At 38.8% G+C, this 20,294-nt stretch overlaps 1 protein-coding gene across 46 annotated transcripts in view; it reads right to left on the bottom strand.

Moving 5' to 3' along the window:
• The window catches only part of PEAK1 (pseudopodium enriched atypical kinase 1), a 294,889-nt gene that overhangs the window by 23,465 nt on the left and 251,130 nt on the right, over nt 1–20,294 (bottom strand). For all 46 annotated transcript variants that reach the window (XM_072809762.1, XM_072809763.1, XM_072809779.1 and 43 more), the window contains one exon: nt 2,952–3,697. In XM_072809762.1, coding sequence (XP_072665863.1) covers nt 2,952–3,697 — 746 coding nt within the window. The remainder of the gene's footprint in view (nt 1–2,951; nt 3,698–20,294) is intronic.

Raw genomic sequence — 20,294 nt, 5'->3', positions numbered from 1 at the left:
AAATGCTGTCCATTTGATGTTGTATATCCCTTAAGCTGTCTTCACTTTTTTTTCTTCTGTTTGTTTCTGCTGCCCTGATTCAGTGATTCTACTACCTCATCTTTGAGTTGACTGACCTTTTCTTTTACTTCATCTAGTCTGCTGTTGAACCCCTATGGTGCATTTTTCATTTGTTGTTGTTTTTTTTTAAATTTTATTTATTTATTCATGAGACACACAGAGAGAGAGAGAGAGAGAGAGAGAGAGAGAGGCAGAAACACAGGCAGAGGGAGAAGCAGGCCTCCTGCAAGGAGCCGGACATGGGACTCAATCCCGGGATCATGCCCTGAGCTGAAGGCAGATGCTCAACCACTGAGCTACCCAAACATCCCTGTTTTTCATTTGTTTTTGTTTGTTTTTTAAGATTTTATTTATTTAGAAAGAGGGAGAGAGGGACAAGCAGACTCCCCACCAAGGAGAGACCCCAACATGGGGCCTGATCTCAGGACTCTGAGATCATGATCTGAGCCAAAGTCAGACACTTAGCTAACTGAGCCAGCCAGGTGACCCAGAACCCCTCTGATGTAGTTTTCAATTCAGTTATTGTACTCAGCTCTGTAGCTTCTGTGTAGTACTTTCTTATATTTTCCATCGCTTTGTTGAAGTTCTCTCTGTGTTCACCCATTTTTCTCCCCAGTTCAGTGAATATCTTTATGACCATTACTTTGAACTCTTTATAATTATAAAGTTATTCAGAAGTGAAGGGGAAAGTTTTTTTTCAGACAAGCAAAAGCTAAACAAGTTCACCACTACTAAATTGGCCTTACAAGAAATGTCAAAGGAACTTCTTTAACCTGAAAAGAAAATGCACTAATTAGTAACAAGAATACATATTAAAGAATAAATCTCACTAAAAAGGTCAACATACAGTAAAGTTAGTGGATCAATCACTTATAAGAGCTAGTATAAAGACTGAAAGACAAAACTAGTAAAAATAACTATGATTACAACAATCAGTTAAGGGATGGATATACAAAATAAAAAGATGTAAATTGTGACATCAAAAACAAAATTTTTGAAAAAGAAACCAAAGAATGTGTTGAGGGAGAGCAATGATTTTGAGCTTTACAATGGAATGAAACTTAAATTGTAACCAACTTAAAATAGACTTTTATAGATATAACTTGCTATATGTAAGCTCACGGTAACCATAAAGCAAAAACACAAAAGATAAAGGAATATAAGCATACCACTAAAGAAACCACAAAGGAAGAGGGATGACCTATAAAAAAGCCCCAAAGAATTACAAAATTGGCAGTAAGTACGCAGCTATCAATAATTACTTCAAATGTAAATGGATAAATTTTCTAATCCAAAGATACACATCACTGAATGGATAAGAAACCAAGACCCATCTACATGCTATTTGAAAGAGATTCACTTTAGATGTATGGACACATAGACTAAAAGTGAAGGGATGAAAAAAGATATTCCATGCAAATGAAAACCAAAACAAAGCTAGAGTAGCTATACTTATATCAGACAAAATAGACTTTAAAACAAAGACTGTAATAAGAGACAAAGAAGGGGGTTACATAATGATAAAAGGATCAACCCAACAAGAGGCTATAACATTTGTTAATATTTATGCACCCAACATGGGAGGATCTAAATATATAAAAAAGATACTAACAGACCTATACGAAGAAATTGACAGCAAAACAATAATAGTAAGAGACTTACATCAATGGATTGATCATCCAGACAAAAAATCAACCAGGAAACATCGGCCTTAAATGACACAGTAGACCAGATGGGCTTAACAGATATATACATAACATTCCATTCAAAAGCAAAGGAATATGCATTCTTCCGAAGTATATACATGGAACATTTTCCAAGACAGATCATATGATAGGCCATAAAACAAGTCTTCATAAATTTAAGAGGACTGAAATTTTATCAAGCATCTTTTCTGGTATGAAATTAGAAACTGATTACACAAGGAAAACTGAGAAATTCGTAAATTTGTAGAGATTAAATAACATGCTACGCTACTGAACAAGCAATGGGTCAAAGAAGAAATCAAGAGAATTAAAAAGATACCTTGAGATAAATGAAAATGGAAATGTAACAAAGTCCATGCTTTATTTATTACACTGATGATGCCTATTTACAGTGAATGCAATTGGACAAGAATTCTTGATGTGAAGAATTTTAACCTTCTTGAAGTAGTGGTTTGTCTGGAATGGGTTATGTACAATTAAGAAATTAATCTGTGACATAATGGTTAAAGTGTAGGCTATGGAATCAGAGATCTGTGTTTAAATCCCAGTTCAACGAATTGCTAGGCGTGTGGCCCTAAGCAAGTCAGCTTACCAGTCTGAGCTTTATTTTCCTCATTTGTCAAATGGATAAAAAGATCTTAACCTCGTAAAGTTGATGTAAAGATCAAATTATGTAACACCAATAATGTTCCTGGCACATCAACAAACATTGGTTATTTTCCTCTATAAAAATGTTTCTCCGAGCAGCCCGGCTGGCTCAGTGGTTTAGCACCACCGTAGGCTCAGGGCTTGATCCTGGAGACCAGGGATGGAGTCCCACGTCAGGCTCCCTGCATGGAGCCTGCTGCTCCCTCTGCCTGTGTCTCTTCCTCTCTCTCTGTGTGTGTCTCTCATGAATAAATAAATAAAATCTTTAAAAAATGTTTCTCCAAGAAGCAGAAGAGTTCTAGAGTAGGGGCAGACAAGGGTCTCTTATTTGTTAGAGAATAAAGACAGAAACATGGAGTGAAAGACACATAACAGACCTATTTGTACAGACAGCTTCTGCAAACAATCACAGCTTACTATAATATTTGGTGTAAGGTAGATGATCGATGACTTTTTGCTGAGTGGAGGAAAGAAGAACAGACCCATCCCAATAACAGTGTGTTGGATAAGATTAAAATCAGATTTATATTTTCTTACCTTGACTGCATAGTTATTAAGTGGATCTTTTGCATATGAAGCCGTGTAGTAAACTGCATCACCTGCCTCACAACATGGCTTGTCACTGGTTAGCCTGAAGTCTGACCAGCTGTCCACCCCAAAACGGAGCTGGTCTTTCTGTCCAGCCATGAAGAGGTCTTCACATTTTATAGCCAGTTTCTTCAAGGCATCTGTATGAAGGCTTCGGATTTTACCCATTACTTCTTCCCGATTCTCAAGTCCTCGATAAAGTGCTTGTCTCTGTGGCTTCTGCAAGCCTCGGCCCTGTCTGCAAGAGGGACCACGCCGGCTGGGCAGGGACTCCATACTGTTGGAAAATCTATCCTTAATACTGAGAGTGGTTAAGCTGGAGATACTGTTTGCTGCTGAGGGAACAGGTCTCTCCTTGTGTAGAGGTCTTTCCAAGGAGTCATAAGACTCAATGTCCAGTCCTTTGAGTTCATAACTGATGGAAGAGCCAGCACTACTGGCATCCCAGTTGGGGTCGATATCATAGGTGGGATTAGCCATTACACAAAGACTCGTTTCCATGGATTTTTGGAGGTCTTTGGGGATTGGTTCTGTATTGGCTCTTATGATCATTTTCTTTGGCAGTGGGGGTGGCGTAGGTTGGGACGCATTAGGTGCTTCTTGGTCTGTTTTCCCATTAAAGACAATGGCATCATCCAAAGTTCCCTTAGGCTGCCGTGGATGCTTGGGTGGTATCATGGCTGCTCTAGATTGCCCTGTATTGTTTTAAAAGAAAGAAAGAAAAATAATAGTTAAGTTTTTGTTCTTGTTACATAATTGAAACTTAAGGAGAAATAAATACTGTGGCCATAAGAATATATGAAGTCAATGCCTTAATTCAAAATGGTTGAAGAAAAGCAACCAAAGACTTGGTGGGAGCAATAAAATATGAACAATGTCTCAGCATTTCTGTGCCAGAGAACAGGGTAATGGGCTTTGTTTTCAAAAAAAAGAACTGAGATTCTCCACTCCTGCCCCCAAGAGTACTGTATTTAACTTACTAGAATGTGAAGGAGTGACAGACACTCAAATAATTTCACTGTGACACAGCAGAGATTAAAGCATGTGTAGATTAAGGAAAATACTTGGAAGCATTAAAAAAACAAAACAAAACAAAACAAAAACTGAAACTAGCAATGGGACCACTAGACCGATGCTCAGAAGATACTATTCTGTTCTTTTAATCTTGTTCCAAAGTTACACTGTATTGTATATAGCACTCATCATTTTCAATCCAACACATATGAATATAATTTCATAAACCATGTTATTTTATTTCACTACAGAAATGGCTTCTAGCCCTGGTCTTAAACTGGTTTATGTATAAATTCTTGTGATTGGGATAAGGGAAACAACATACATGAGCAGTCAACTGCTGTTCCAAACATCCTTCACAAGCTCTTCTTACATGATTGTTTTATTTTTTGGGATATGATATATAAACTGTGATTTGAGCAATACTACCTAAATTTTTTTTTTTTTTAGTTTTAACATTGTTTTAGTCAAGTAATGTAGCTGTTCGAAGCGGGAAATTTTAAGACTATTTTTTTAATTTAAAATTTTAGATTTATATTCAATTTGCCAACATATAGCATAATGCCCAGTGCTCATCACATCACATGCAAACAATATTGCTTTTGAACATTTCTTACAAGCCCTAGTTATAGATCCAATAATCTCTGCTTCCTTTCTAGCACTTGCACTTAGAAGATAATAAAATACAGATGTGTGAAAATGAAAACACAACAGCCCATAATCTTTGGGATGCAGCGAAAGCAGTTCTAAGAGGGAAATGTATAGCAATACAGACCTACCTCAAGAAGCAAGAAAATGCTTAAATAAAACAATCTAACCTTACATCTAAAGGAGCTAGAAAAAAGAAGAACAAATAGAACCCAAGATGAGTAGAAGCAAAGAAATAATAAAGATAAGAGCACAAATAAATGGCATAGAGAAGTAAAAAAGAAAAAAAAAATCAGTGAAACCAAGAGATAGTTCTTTCAAAAGATAAACAAAACTGATAAACCCTCAGCCAGACTCATTAAGAAAAACAAAGAGAAAGAACCCAAATAAAAGCAGAAACAAGAGAGAAGTAACTCTGACACAATAGAAATACAAAGGAATATAAGAGAATACTACAAAAAGTTATATGCCAACAAATTAAACAACTAGAAGAAATGAATAAATTCCTAGAAACATACAATCTTTCAAAACTGAATCAGGAAGAAACAGAAAATCTGAACAGATCGACTATAAGTAATGAAATTGAATTGGTAATAAAAAAAAAATCCAACAAACTGAAGTCCAGGACCAGATGGGTTCATAGATAAATTCTACCAAACTTTTTTTTTAGATTTTATTTATTTATTCATGAGAGACAAAGAGAGAGAGAGAGGCAGAGACACAGGCAGAGGGAGAAGCAGGCTCCCCGTGGGGAGCCCGATGTGGGACTTGATCCCGGGACCCCAGGATCACATCCTGAGCCGAAGGCAGTCGCTAAACTGCTGAGCCACCCAGGGATCCACTCTACCAAACATTTATTTATTTATTTGTTTGTTTGTTTATTTTTAAATATTTTATTTATTTATTTATTCATGAGAGAGAGAGAGAGAGAGAGAGAGAGAGAGAGAGGGGCAGAGAGACAGGCAGAGGGAGAAGTAGGCTCCATGCAGGGAGCCCAACGTAGGATTCAATCCTGGGTCTCCAGGATCATGCCCTGGGCTGAAGGCGGCGCTAAATCGCTGAGCCACCCGGGCTGCCCTCTACCAAACATTTTTTTTTTTAATTTTTATTTATTTATGATAGTCACAGAGAGAGAGAGAGAGAGAGGCAGAGACACAGGCAGAGGGAGAAGCAGGCTCCATGCACCGGGAGCCTGACGTGGGATTCGATCCCGGATCTCCAGGATCACGCCCTGGGCCAAAGGCAGGCGCTAATAAACTGCAGCGCCACCCAGGGATCCCTCTACCAAACATTTAAAGAAGAGATTAATATCTATTCTTCTCAAACTATTCTAAAAATAGAAAAGGAAGGAAAGCTTCCAAATATATAATATAAATAAACACGAGGCCAGCTTCACCCTAATACTAATACCAGACAGACACTGCAAAATTGGGGAGGGAGAGGGAGAGGGAGAGGGAGAGGGAGAGGGAGAGGGAGAGGGGGGGAGAGAGAGAGAGAGAGAGAGAGAGAGAGAGAGAAACCATAGGCCAATATCCCTGATGAACATAGATACAAATATCCTCAACAAAATATTAGCAAACTAAATTGAACAATAAAGAATCATTCACCATGATCAAATTAGATTTATTCTGGGGATGCAAAGATGGTTCGATATTCACAAATCAATCAATGTAGATATAGCACATCAACAAAACAAAGGATAAAAATCGTATGATCATGTTAATAGATGCAGAAAAAGCATCTATCAAAACCCAACATCCATTCATGATAAAAACTCTTAATAAAGTGGGCTTAGAGGAAACATATCTCAACATAATAAAGCCTTATATGAAAAACCCACAGGTAACACCATACTCAGTGGTGAAAACTGGACCTTTTCCTCTAAGATCAGGGACAAGACAAAGATGTCCACTCTTGCCACCTTTATGTACCAAAGTACTGGCCACAGTAATCAGATAAGAAAAAGAAATGAGGCATCCATATTGGGAAAGAAGTTAAACTGTCACAATTTGCAGACGACATACTATACATAGAGAACCTTAAAGATTCCACTAAAAAACAACTAGAAGTAATAAATGAATTCAGGAAAGTTGCATGATACAAAATTAATACCTGGAAACTGTAGTGCCTCTATATACTAATAATGAAGTCGCAGAAAAAGAAATTAAGAAAACAGTCCCATTTATAATTGCACCAAAAGCTTAGGAATAAACTTAACCAAAAAGGTGAAAGGCCTGCAGTCTGAAAACTATAAGATACTGATAAAGGAAAATGGATATGATACAAACAAATGGACAGATATTCCATGGTCATGGATTAGAAGAATTAATATTGTTAAAATGTCTATATTATGCAAAAGAATCTACAGGTTAAATACAATCCCTATCAAAATACCAACACTATATTTCACAGAACTAGAAAAATAACCCCAAAATCTGTATAGAACCACAGTAAACCCCAAATAGCTAATGCAATCTTGAGAAAGAAAAACAAAGCTGGAGGCACCACAATTTCAGATTTCAAATTACACTGAGAAGCTTTAGTAATCAAAAAAAATATAGTGCTGACACAAAAACAGACACAGAGACCAACAGAGCAGAATAGCCCAGAAACAAACCCAAAATTGTATGATTATTTAATCTGTGACAAAAGAGGCAAAATATCCAAGGGGAAAAGATAGTCTCCACCACCTTTTAATACCATACACAAAAATAAACTCAAAATGAATTAAAGACCTAAATGTGAGACCTGAAACCAAAGAAATCCTAGAAAAGAACACAGGCGGTAATTTCTTTGGCATCAGCTATAGTAATACTTTTCTAGATGTGTCTTCTAAGGCAACAAAAGCAAAATCAAACTATTAGGACTACACCAAAATAAAAAGCTTTTGTACAGCAAAGGAAACCATCAACTGAACAAAAAGGCAACCTGCTGAATGGGAGAAGATATTTGCAAATGATATGTCTTAGAAGGGATTACTATCCAAAATATATAAAGAATTTATACAACTCAACAACAAAAACCCAAACAATCTAACGAAAAGATGGGTAAAGGACCTAAATAGATAAAGAAAACATACAGATGGTCAACAGACACATGAAAAGGTGCTCAACATCAATCATCAGGGAAATGCAAATCAAAACCCCAATGAGATATCACCTTACATCTGTTAGGGCTAAAATAAGAAAGATAAGGAATGACGAATGTTGGCAAGGATGCAGAGAAAAAGGAACCCTCATATACTGTTGGGGGGAATGTAAATTGGTACAGCCAATGGGAACTAGAATGGAGGTTCTTCAAAAAATTAAAAATAGAAATACCATATGATCCAATAATTTCACTTGGGTATTTAACCAAACATAAAAAAGGATGAGATCGTGCCATTCGAGGTATCATGAATGGTATTATGCTAAGTGAAGTAAGACTGAGAAAGACAACATAGGATTTAATTCATAAGTGGAATCTAACCTCCCTCCCCAACAAACAAATGAAAAACCCAAATGAATAAACAAAAGGTAGAATGAGACTATAAACACAGAGAACAAATGGATGGATGCCAGAGGAGAGAAGGGTGGGGGTCTGGGCAAAATGGGTGAAGGGGAGTGGGAGATACAGACTTCCACTTACGGAATGAATAAGTAAGTCATGGAACAAAAAAGGATGGAATAAGGAATATAATCAATGCTATTGTAATGCTATTGTGGTGCAGTGGGAGATGTTTAGCTACGCCTGTGGTAAACACAGCATAATGTATAAACAAATACACCTGTGCTCAATTAATAACGTCTTTGGACTTACTGTATAAAGGGGAGAAACATTATTTTTTTAAAGACAGAGAAATATTACCACGGAACTTTTATAAAAGTTGTTATAATTAGTAATGTTATTAAAATGAGGCCTTGGGACACCTGGGTGGCTCAGTGGTTGAGTGTCTGCCTTTGGCTCAGGTCGTGATCCCGGGGTCCTGAAATTGAGTCCTGAGTCTGACTCCCCACAGGAGGCCTGCTTCACCCTGTGCCTATGTCTCTCTCTCTCTCTCTCTCTCTCTCTCTGTGTGTGTCTCTCATAAATAAATAAATAAATAAATAAATAAATAAATAAATAAATAAAATCTTTAAAAAAACAATTAAAATGAGGAGTTACTGAATATCTTAGAATAAGAGTATAATGCTGTTATGGGATGAGTTACATTCTCTCTCCCAAAATGTTGAAGTCATAACCCCTGGTACCTGTGAAGTAGAGTCTTTGTAGAGGTAATCAAGTTAAGAGGAGGTCATTAGGGTGGACTTCAATCCAATATGACTGATGTCCTTATAAAAAGAGGAAACATCATATAAAAAGAGACAAAAGGGAGAACACCATGTGGTGACAGGGGCAGAGAATGGCAGCTGCAAGCCAAGGGTGTCAAGGATTGATAGCCACCACCAGCCGCTAGAAGAGGTAAGGAAGGATTCTATTCAGAGCCTCAGAGAAAGCATGGCTTTGCTGGCACCTTGACTTCAGACTTCTAGCCTACAAAACTGTTAAGAGAATAAATTTCTCTTGTTTTAAGGCACGCAGGTTATGCTTTATGACAGCAGCCCCATGAAACTAATACATGCTTCTATTGATGGTCAGATAGAATAGAAGGCAGAAGAACAGAATAGAATAGATGGTCCTGAAGATAATAATGAATTGAGAAGGTGGCTTGTTTTTATTAAAATCATGTCCTTGTAGAAATGCCTAGGGTGGGCACCAGTATAAACTGTGGAATATATTGTTAGTATTCCACAATACTATTCTTATTTATGCAACTCTCTCCAAGAACACCTAGAGGTTTATACAAACCATGACAATATCTATAGCAAACCTAAAGACTATCTTTCTTCACCAATGGCATTTGGCAAATAAACATTTTTTTTTTTTAAGATTTTACTTATTTATTTATGAGGGACACAGAGACAGAGAGAGAGGCAGAGACACAGGCAGAGGGAGAAGCAAGCTCCATGCAGGAAGCCCGACGCGGGACTCGATCCCAGGTCTCCAGGATCACGCCCCGGGCCGAAGGCGGCGCTAAACCGCTGAGCCACCGGGGCTGCCCAAATAAGCATTTTTTACAGGGAAGAGCATTACATTACATATAAACAAAAAATGAGTGTGCGTGCGTGCGCGTGTATGTGTACAGCATAAAAATGAGAGAGACAAAGAATATAAGAATGCTAAGAGAACCAGGACTTTGCTTGATTCATTATTGTATACTCTATGTCAGGGCTTGGATATAAAAGATGCTCAATAAATGTTTCTTGGGGGTGTCTAGGTGGCTCAGTCAGTTAAGCATCCAGCTCTTAATTTCGGCTTAGGTCATGATCTCAGGGTCATGGGATGGAGCCCCATATCTCACTCCAAGCTCAGTGGGGAGTCTGCTTGATATTCTCTCCCTCTTTCTCTGCCCCTCCTCCTACTTGTCCACATACTCTTTCTCTCTCTCAAATAAATAAATCTTTAAAAAATAATTGTTTTTTAAATGACTAAAAGAGTAAATGAGAGCTGAAAGAGAGTAAGTGATAAAATTACACAGTTACCTATAACAAGAAGAGATACTGAATTAGTAATTTAGTGTCTAATTAATCCGACAAAGGAAAGTCCAGGGCAACATGGCTTTATTTTTTTTTTTTTATTTTTATTTTTTGCAACATGGCTTTATTGATGAATTCTAGCAAACGTTTAAAGAAGAATGAATATCAATCCTGCACAGACTCTTCCAAAAATAGAAGGGGAGGGAGCACTTCTTCAGCTTGAAATCTATGAAGCCAATATTACCTACACACCAAAATCACACAAAGGCATCACAAGAAAACTAGACACCAATGTCCCTTATGAATACAGACACAAGAATCTTTACAAAATACTAGCGAACTGAATCCAGCAACATATAAAAGGGATTATATACCACGATTAAGTTGGATTTGTCCCAAGAATGCATGGTTGGTTTTAGCATCTGAAAAATCAAACAATGGAATATACCATGCAAACTAAATAAAGGGGGAAAAACCTCACATGACCACTTTAACAGATGCAGAAAAAGCATCTGAGAAAATCCAACACCCTTTCGAGATGAAATACTAGATATACTGGGAATAGGAAAGAACATCCTCAAACTGATAAAGGGCACCTATGAAAGCCCCCAAGTGAACATCAGCCTTAATGGTAAAAAACTTCATTATTTCCCCAGTAAGATCCAGAATAATACAAGGATTTCCATCTTGTCACTTCTATATTTCACTGGAAGATCTAGCCAGGGTGGGCTAGGGGGAAAAAAAAGAAACAAAAACATCCAGATTGGTAAAGAAGTAAAACTATCTCTATTCAAAGAAAACATAATCTTGTATATAGGAAAGCCTGAGGAATATACAAGTTCATCAAGGTTGCAAGATATAAGATCTGTATAAAACAATTGTATTTCTACACACTAGCAATGAAAAACCCAAAAACTTATTATTAAAAAACACCTCCATTTACAGTATCACCAAAAACAATAAAGTATTTAGGAACAAATTTAACAAAGGAAGGGCAGTACTATACACCTGAAGCTACCCAAAAACATGGAAAGAAATTAAAGACCTAAATAAATGGAAAGACATCTTAATGTTCACAGATCAGGGACTGAATATGTTAAGATGTAACTACTCCCCAAATTGTTCTGAAGATATGTAATCCCTATCAAAATCTCAGCTGTCTTTCTTGCAGGAATTGACAGAAGGATCCCAAAATTCGTAGGGGAACACACTGGATCTATCTAATCAAAAAAATATCTTGAAAAAGAACAAAGTTGGAGAACTCACATTTCTCAATTTCAAAACTATAGTAATCAAGGCTTTATGTACTGTATGTTGGGGGGAAAGGGCACAACAGGTGAAAGGGATTAAGAGGGACAAATTTCAAAAAAAAAAAAAAAAAGAGGGACAAATTTCCAGTTACAAACTAAAGTCACAGGGATGAAAAGTACATAAGGAATAGTCAATAATACTGTAATAACTTTATATGATGACAGATGGTAACTACACTTATCTTGGTGAGCATTTTGTAAAGTATATAAATATTGAATCACTATGTTCTCCACCTAAAACTAATATAAATATTGTACATCAATTATACTTCAATTAAAAAAGACTGTATGTACTAATAATTGAAACATAGATGAATGGAATAGAATTGAGAGTACAGAAATAAACCTTCGTATTTATGGTCAATTTCCAGCAAGGGTGCCAAGATAATTCAGTAGGGAAATAGTAGTTTTTCCAACAAATGGTGCTGAGACAACTGGATATCCACATACAGAAGAATGAAATTGAACTCCTACTTTATACTGTATACAAAAAGTAACTAAATATAGCAAAGATCTCAACATATGAAACTAAAACTATAAAGCTCTTAGAAGAAAACATAGGAATAAATCTTTTCAACCTTGGATTAGGGAATGATTTCATAGATATGACACCTAAAAGCACAAGCAAAAAAAATAAATTGGAATTCAAAAAAATTAAACTTTTATGCTTCAAAGAACAACTTCAAGAAAGTGAAAAGACAACCCCATAGAGTGGGAGAAAATATGTGCAAATCATACATCTGATAAGAGACTTGTATCCAGGATTTATAAATAACTTACAATAAAGAGATAAATAATCCATTACAAGTGGGCAAAGGATTTGCATAGTCCTGTCTCCAAAGATATGCAAATACCAATAAGCCCACAGAAAGATGGTCAACATCACTACCCATTAAGTATATGCAAAACAACGCCACTTCACCTCCACAAAGCTAGCTAGAATCAAAAAGATGGACACATGTTGGTGAGGATATGGAGAAATTCAAACCCTCACCTATTGCTAGTAGGAATCTAAAATGGTACAGTCACCTTGGAAAACAGTTTGGTAGTTACTCAAAAAGTAAAACATGACGTTTACTACATGATCCAGCATTTCCAATCCTACATATATATCCAAAAGAAATGAAGACATATGTAACATAGCACATTATTCCTAACAACCAAAGAGTGGACCCATATGTACATCAAACCAACTGATGAATGGATAAATGAATATTATTCAGACATAAGAAGAAATGAAGTACTGATAAGAACCTTGAAAATATTACGCTGAGAGGGGCCAGTCATAAAGGCCACATATCATATGATCCTACTTTTATGAAACATCCAGAAACAGGTAAATCCCTAGAGACAGAAAGTAGATTAGTGGTGTCAGGGGGATGTGGAGAATGGAAATGGAGAGTGACTGCTGTGTAGGGTGATAAAAATGGTCTGGAATTAGGTACTAGTGATGATTGTAAAATTCTGTGAATATACTAAAACTCAGGGAATTGTACCCTCTGAATCTTACAGTATGTAAATTATATCTCAATAAAGCAAATCAACCATTCATTCTTAGAAACTACGGTAAATCCAGTTTCTAGTCACATCTTCCCGTTCCTCTGTGCCCTTACTATCACCAACGACGGAGGGGCTCGGTATCAGCTGCAGTCTTCCTGTGATGATGAGGCCTCCTTCCCAGAGCTGCCCCAGCCCTATTTTGCCTCAGCGAATGTGAGAATCAGAAACAGACTTTATAACAAACCTTTATTTTCCATTTGCTAACCCAGACCTTTCAGAGATGCAGTGTGACGGAGAAGGTTAGAAGCAGCGAACCGGACCGGCACCTTATCATCCTTGCTGGACTCTGATGGTCTCTGTTATCACGGTCTCCAGCTTTGCCTCTCACAGCACATTGGTCATTACAGATTTTTTTTTTTTTAAACACCAAAGCTGATCATGGTAGTCCTCTACTTAAAAAATATGTCCTTGAGGATTTGGACTTGATCCCAAGGACAGAATTTTCTTGGCTCAAGCACAGAAAGCATTTCACCTTGCATCTGAAGTCAGAGCTACCCACCTGCTCGCAGTTTATTTAGCCCTGTTGGCTACTTCATGCTCGCTCGCTCTCTCTGCTCAGGCTAACCCTCTTCCAGGAATGTTTCTCTCTCCTCCTCTTTAAACATTCTGTGTTAGAGGAGTGTTTCCTACTCCACTCCCCCAAATTGACCCGCTTTTTCCCTGGGACCTCATATATGGTTGTGAACATTTCTCTCCAACTACTGACAACACTTCATTTGTAGCCCTGTCTGAACTCCCTACTGGTGTCGCTCATTGAGGGTAGACACTGTTCCATTTGTCTACCCAGGAACAAGCAAAGAGGTTGGCTGGAGGGAAACGGAAGGAAAAAAGTAAAAAGGGAAGGAAGACAAAAGGGAAGGAAAGTATTAAGGAATAAATGAAGAAACTAGAAACACGAACTTATTCTTGGCCTTTCCAATGTGGTCCCTAGAAGAGGCATGTCATTCCCCCCTCCTTCTCTAAATTAGAACAAATAAAAATAATCATGGGCATGAAAGGAATGGATTCCCAAGGAGTTTTTTTTTAAAAACTACCTCAGAACTGGCAAGTGAGACAAAGTCTATCACTATCAGCAGCTCTCTGGTGCTTACCACGAGAGGTGAAGAGGGCTGATCATGCCGCTCTCCGCCACCTAGAGAATAAAGTTCAAACTCCTCAGCAAGCTGGCCGAGGCTCTCAGTCTTATCTACCACCATTTCTCATCAACTTTCCCACACAGGGACTCGCTTCCTGGTCTTTCAATATGCTCCATATTTTTATTTCTCCATCTCTGCTTGAGTAAAAGTGTCGTGTCCTAAGCCTAGTGCAGACGGCCTTCTCCACGGAAGCTTCCCTGCTCCCTACTCCCCACATCCGAACTGGGAACCATCATTTCTTCCTCTGAGCTCTCTTAGCACTTTTAGCCCTCTCTACCGTGTGGATATTTATTTTTTACACTCCTCGGAAGTTGAACGGTGTGAGACATGCAGCAGTTGTGCGGTAGGTGGAGTTGTGCGGGGCCAGACCGAAGGGCAGAGTCAGAAGAGCTGCTTATCATTCCCAAATGAAAATGGACAGCCAAGGCAGCAGGGAAATAAAGATAATTAATAGTGGCTTCTCCTCCCAAACAGCAAGATAGGATCTCCTGGGAGCTGCAGAGATTTCCACACGGGAACCAGAAACTTCTGCATCTTAGATGCAGAACCATAAGCGTTCCACAGCCCACGCTAATGGGTCAAGCCATTCTCCCACATCTAAAAGTGTTTTGTGTTCTTATTTTTTTCCTCAAGAAAGGCAAGTTCTCCTAAATGTTTTAAAAGCTTGGTATCTTGGCTGTATTTATTTTAAACTTCTAATCCTGGACATTCCTCTCCAGCCTCTGAGGGACCAGACACTAAGCTCAGCTTTCAGCAGCCTTGATATAACATCACATACTCTACATTTTTGTGGCATACCAGCTCTCGAAACAGAAAAAAGAGAATAGATTGTGTTCTAAATCTTGCCCGGCTATAGACTAAAAAAGTTCTCTTGGACAAATATGTCTGACTAAACCACATCCAAACCTTACTTTGCCCCTCTTTTTGAACTTCCTTATTCTATCTCTTTATTCTCTCCCCAACTTAAAAATGATTTTGGACTGACCGAGAAGCCCCTGTATCATGTTCTGAAAAGTAAATGATGACAGATGGATTAAAAGGAAATAATTTAATGACACTTTGTAGAAGCCAAAGCGGTGTTTAAAACTCCTCAAGAAGGAAAGTGATTGATATAGGACTCTTAAAACTTACAAGATTGGTATGGTAAGTAGAAAGGAAATTATAAAAAAAACCCTGTATCTCTAAAGATCAACATTTATTTAGTTTTTAAATATTTATTTACTTATTTTAGAGAGAGGAGGGGGAGAGAGAGAGCTAGTACAAGCCGGAGGGGCAGAGGGAGAGGAAGAGAGAATCTCAAGCAGACTCCTTGCCGAGCGCAGAGCATGATGATGCCAGGCTTGATCCCAGGACCCTGAGATTCTGACCTGAACAGAAATTAAGAGTGGGATGGCTGACCAGTTGAGCCACACAGGCACCCCAAGATCAACATTTTAAAGATGGTCACATACTGCAAAACTCAAAAGAATAATTCTATTGTGACAGAGATCTGCTGAAAGGCACTGCCATGGAAGATCCACTAGGGACAAACCACAGCAGAGGTGTGCCTAAGACCTGACAATCAGGGCGCCTGGGTGGCTAAGTCGGTTGAGCGTCTGTCTGCATCTCAGGTCACGACCTCAGGGTCTTGGGATGGAGCCCCGCATCTGGCTCCCTGCTCAGCGGGGAGTCTGCTCCTCCCTCCCTTGTGCTCTTTCTCTCAAATAACTAAATAACTAAATAAATAATCTAAAAAAAGACCTCACAATCATTATAATTTTGGGGTGCTAGGGATTAAAGGCACTTAGTAATGGCACATTTGGACAGAAGCAGATAGGTTAATGGGCATAATTAACTCTTCATTCCCCAAAGACAGAATTGTCATGGGCTTCTGGTTGGTCTCTGTGCCTCCAATTATCTCGTAGGTAGCTCCCAGGATGGTCTTTTAAAAATCCTGATCTTGTCCTTTATTCAAATTCTCTCAGTGGCTCGCCATTTCCTATAGTAAAAGCTGTACTCACTGTGATGTATACATACCATTATGATCCAGCCTCACTTTTCCACTTTGTCTCATCTCCCCTACTCTGCCCCCTTTCCTGCTGTACTTAAGCTACCCTGATTAATTACCTGTGGTTAATTGAACGCTTGTTGCTCTATTAAGCTTTAGGCCTTATACACACTCTTCCCTACACCTGGAATGTTCTCCTTTGCTTGTCAAACTGGTAAGCTCTGCTCAAAACCTAAGCAATCTTCTCCTAGACTCCTCCAGGCAGAGGCCTTCATTAAACCTTTAAATATCTGCATCACAGTAACTAGCATATGGGCTCCTAAGAGGCCAGCCCATGTCTGTCTTTCCCAAAGGCCAAGAGTTCTTGAAGATAGCACTGCTATTTCCAGCACCAGGAGATAGCTGGTATTTGACAAATGTTTGCTGAATAAACATATTAAAGCCCAAAATAAATTGAACATATTTTTCTACTTAAATTGTAATTTCACCCCTAATTTTTTTTTTCCAGGGCTCATGACAAGTAATATAGATGAGAATAGGAAGAGAGGACAAAGGAAGAGACACCATCTCCAAACTGGGAAATATGCACGGTGGTTTATAAATATAGATGTCACATACCACTGTGCACCAGCCTTGTCAAGTGACAAGGCCACCATGGGCTAACCCCAGCTCTCACTCTATCAGCTCGTTGCAGCAGGCGTCAGCAGCTTAGGAGGAAGGGTCCCACCACAGTCAGATGGAAGCACCAACTGGCAAACCCCAGCGGACATCAACATCATGCCACATGACAAAATGAAGCTGACCTCCAAAGACCACTCAGATAAAGAGATGCACTGACCACTTTGAAGAATGTCAGTGGCGTAGCAGCTGCCGGACTCCATTTTTGTAGAATGTCATTTGGAAACCTCTCCAAGAACAGAGATTATTTATTTGGGGTTAAGTTATCTATGTAATTTGAATATTGTACTCTGCCAACTAATTCTAGTATATGGGAAACTATTTTTAAATGCAAATGCAGCTAAGTTAAAAGACAGGGACACAGTCTATGATTTCTTTTAAAATAGAAATAATTATATTTTTAGGAAGTACAACAAATGCTCAAACAAATGTTCAAAGCAGTCAATCTCAGGTGTTTTTTCTTTAAATATCTAGATAATCTAAAACTGTGCAATTCTTTAATCTTTGGTTCAAATTATTAATTCTGAATTGTGTAGAAAAATATCTGGCTCATAGAAGTTCCTCAGTAATTATTGTTGAGTAAATGGACTAATGGCAATGTATCCTTCAGAATGATTTTTTTAAAGCTTCTATTTATGATGATATTATGCCATAATTACAACATCAAGGCCAGCAATGCAACGACACTCTTTTAAGTACACTCACCTCTATTTTTATTTTTATTTATTTATTTTTTTTAAATTTTTTATTTATTCATGATAGTCACAGAGAGAGAGAGAGAGAGAGAGAGAGAGGCAGAGACACAGGCAGAGGGAGAAGCAGGCTCCATGCACCGGGAGCCCGACGTGGGATTCGATCCCGGGTCTCCAGGATCGCGCCCTGGGCCAAAGGCAGGCGCCAAACCGCTGCGCCACCCAGGGATCCTCACCTCTATTTTTAAAAAGATTTCATTTTAAAGTAATCTCCACCCCCAACATGGTGCTTAAACTCACAATCCCAAGATCAAGAGTCACATGCTCTACTGACTGGGTCAGCCAGGTGCCCCTCACCCCTTAACATTTTGCACTGATGATCAATACATTGCCAAAGGAAGTTCTGGAGACAGAAGACTTTCAGGTGTTTTCTTTCTGTGTTTGAAAGATACAGCCTTGGGCAGCCTGGGTGGCTCAGCGGTTCGCCGCCGCCTTCAGCCCAGGGCCTGATCCTGGAGACCTGGGATCAAGTCCCACGTCGGGCTCCCTGCATGGAGCCTGCTTCTCCCTCTGCCTGTGTCTCTGCCTCTCTCTCTATGTCTCTCATGAATAAATAAAATCTTTTCTAAAAAAGAAAGATACAGCCTTAAAGAGATGCTCTAGTAAGCAAGATAAGAAATGTGAAGGGGTGCCTGGCTGGCTGGCTCAGTCAGTAGACTGTGTAACTCTTGATCTCAAGGTTGTAAGTTCCAGCCCCATGTTGGATGTGGAGATTACTTAAAGAAAAAAAAAAAAAAAACACAACTAATCTTGGGACCCCTGGTGGTGCAGTCGGTTAGGTGTCCAACTCTTTATTTTGGCTCAGGTCATGATCTCGGGGTTCTAGGATGGATCCCTGTGTCAGGCCCCTCCCCGTCTGTACTCTTCCTCTAAAATAACTAACTAAATCTTTAAAAAAAAGCAAAAGCTAGGATCCCTGGGTGGCGCAGCGGTTTGGCGCCTGCCTTTGGCCCAGGGCGTGATCCTGGAGACCCGGGATCGAATCCCACGTCGGGCTCCCGGTGCATGGAGCCTGCTTCTCCCTCTGCCTGTGTCTCTGTGCCTCTCTCTCTCTCTCTGTGACTATCATAAATAAAAAAAAAAAAAAAAAAAAAAAAAAAATATTTAAAAAAAAAAAAAAAAAGCAAAAGCTAGAAATAATTAAGCTTACTGAGGAAGGTATATTGAAAACTGAGGTAGGCCTCTTAAACAAGTTAGTCAAGTTGTGAATGCAAAGGGAAAGTTCTTGAAGGAAATTAAAAGCGCCACTCCAGTAAACCCACGAATCATAAGAAAGAAGAACAGTCTTATTGCTGATATGAAGCAAATTTTAGTGGTCTGAAGAAAGATCAAACCAGCCACAACATTCCCTAGACTAATCCAGAGCAAAGCCCTAACTCTCTTCAATTCTATGAAGACTAAGAGGTGAGGAAGCTGCAGAAGAAAGGGTGGAAGCTAGCAGAGATTGGCTCATGAGGTTTAAGAAAAGAAGCCATCTATCTCCATAACATAAACGTGTAAAATGAAGAAGCAAGTGCTCATGTAGAAGCTGTAGTATGTTTATCCAGAAATCTAGCTAAGATAATTAATGAAGGTGGCTACAGTAAACAATCAGACTTTCAGTATAGATGAAACAGTTTCATAGTAGAAGAAAATGTCATGTCGGACTTTCATAGCTAGAGAGGAGAAGTCAGTGCCTGGCTTCAAAGCTTCAGAGGGCAGGATGACTCTCTTGTTAGGGACTAACGTAGTTGGTGACTGTAAATTGAAGTGCTCATTCACCATTCCAAAACCCTAAAGCCCTTAAGAATTAAGCTAAATCACCCCTGCCTATGTTCTATAAATGGGACAGCAAAGCCTGGATGACAGCATATCCATTTATAACATGTTGCTGAATGTCTTAAGCCTACTGTTTTGATCTATTGCTCAGGGAAAAAAATTCATTTTGAAATATTACTGTTCATTGTATTCAATGTACCTGGTCACTCAAGAGTTCTGATGCAAGTGTACAAGATTACTATCGTTTTCATGTCTGCTAACACAACATCCATTCTACAAGCCATGGATCAAGGAGTAGTTTTTACTTTCAAGTCTTGTTATTTAAGAAATACATTTTGTAAGGCTATAGCTGCCGTAGATAGTGATTCTCCCATGGATCTAGACAAAGTAAATGGAAAACCTTCTGGAAAGGACTCACTTTTCTAGATACAGTTAAGAACATTCCTGATTCATGGGAAGAGGTCAAAATACCAACATTAACCAGAGTGGAGTCCAGTCCACATGGAAGACTTTGAGGACTTCAAGACTTGAGTGGAGGAAGTAACTGCAGATGTGGTGGAAATAAGAAGAGAACTGGAATTAGAAGTGGAGCCTGAAGGGGCACCTGGGTGGCTCAGTTGGTTAAGTGTCCGACTCATGGTTTGGGCTCAGGTCGTGATCTCAAGGTCATGGATCGAGCCCCACATTGGGCTAGGTGCTCAGTGTGGAGTCTGCCTGAGGTTCTCTCTTTTTGCCCCTCCCCGCCCTTATGTCTGCTCTCATTCTCTCAAGTAAATAAATAAATCTTAGGAGAAAAAAAAAAAAGAAGTGGGGACTGAACTAATGGAATCTCATGATAGAACTTTAACAGATGAGGAATTACTTATCATGGGTGAGCAGAAAAGGTAGTCTCTT

Source organism: Canis lupus, chromosome 32 (genome assembly GCF_048164855.1).
Source record: "Canis lupus baileyi chromosome 32, mCanLup2.hap1, whole genome shotgun sequence".
NCBI classification, from domain to species: domain Eukaryota; kingdom Metazoa; phylum Chordata; class Mammalia; order Carnivora; family Canidae; genus Canis; species Canis lupus.
The sequence above is the reverse complement of the archived record's forward strand: the minus strand, read 5'-3'. Positions and strand labels throughout refer to the sequence as shown.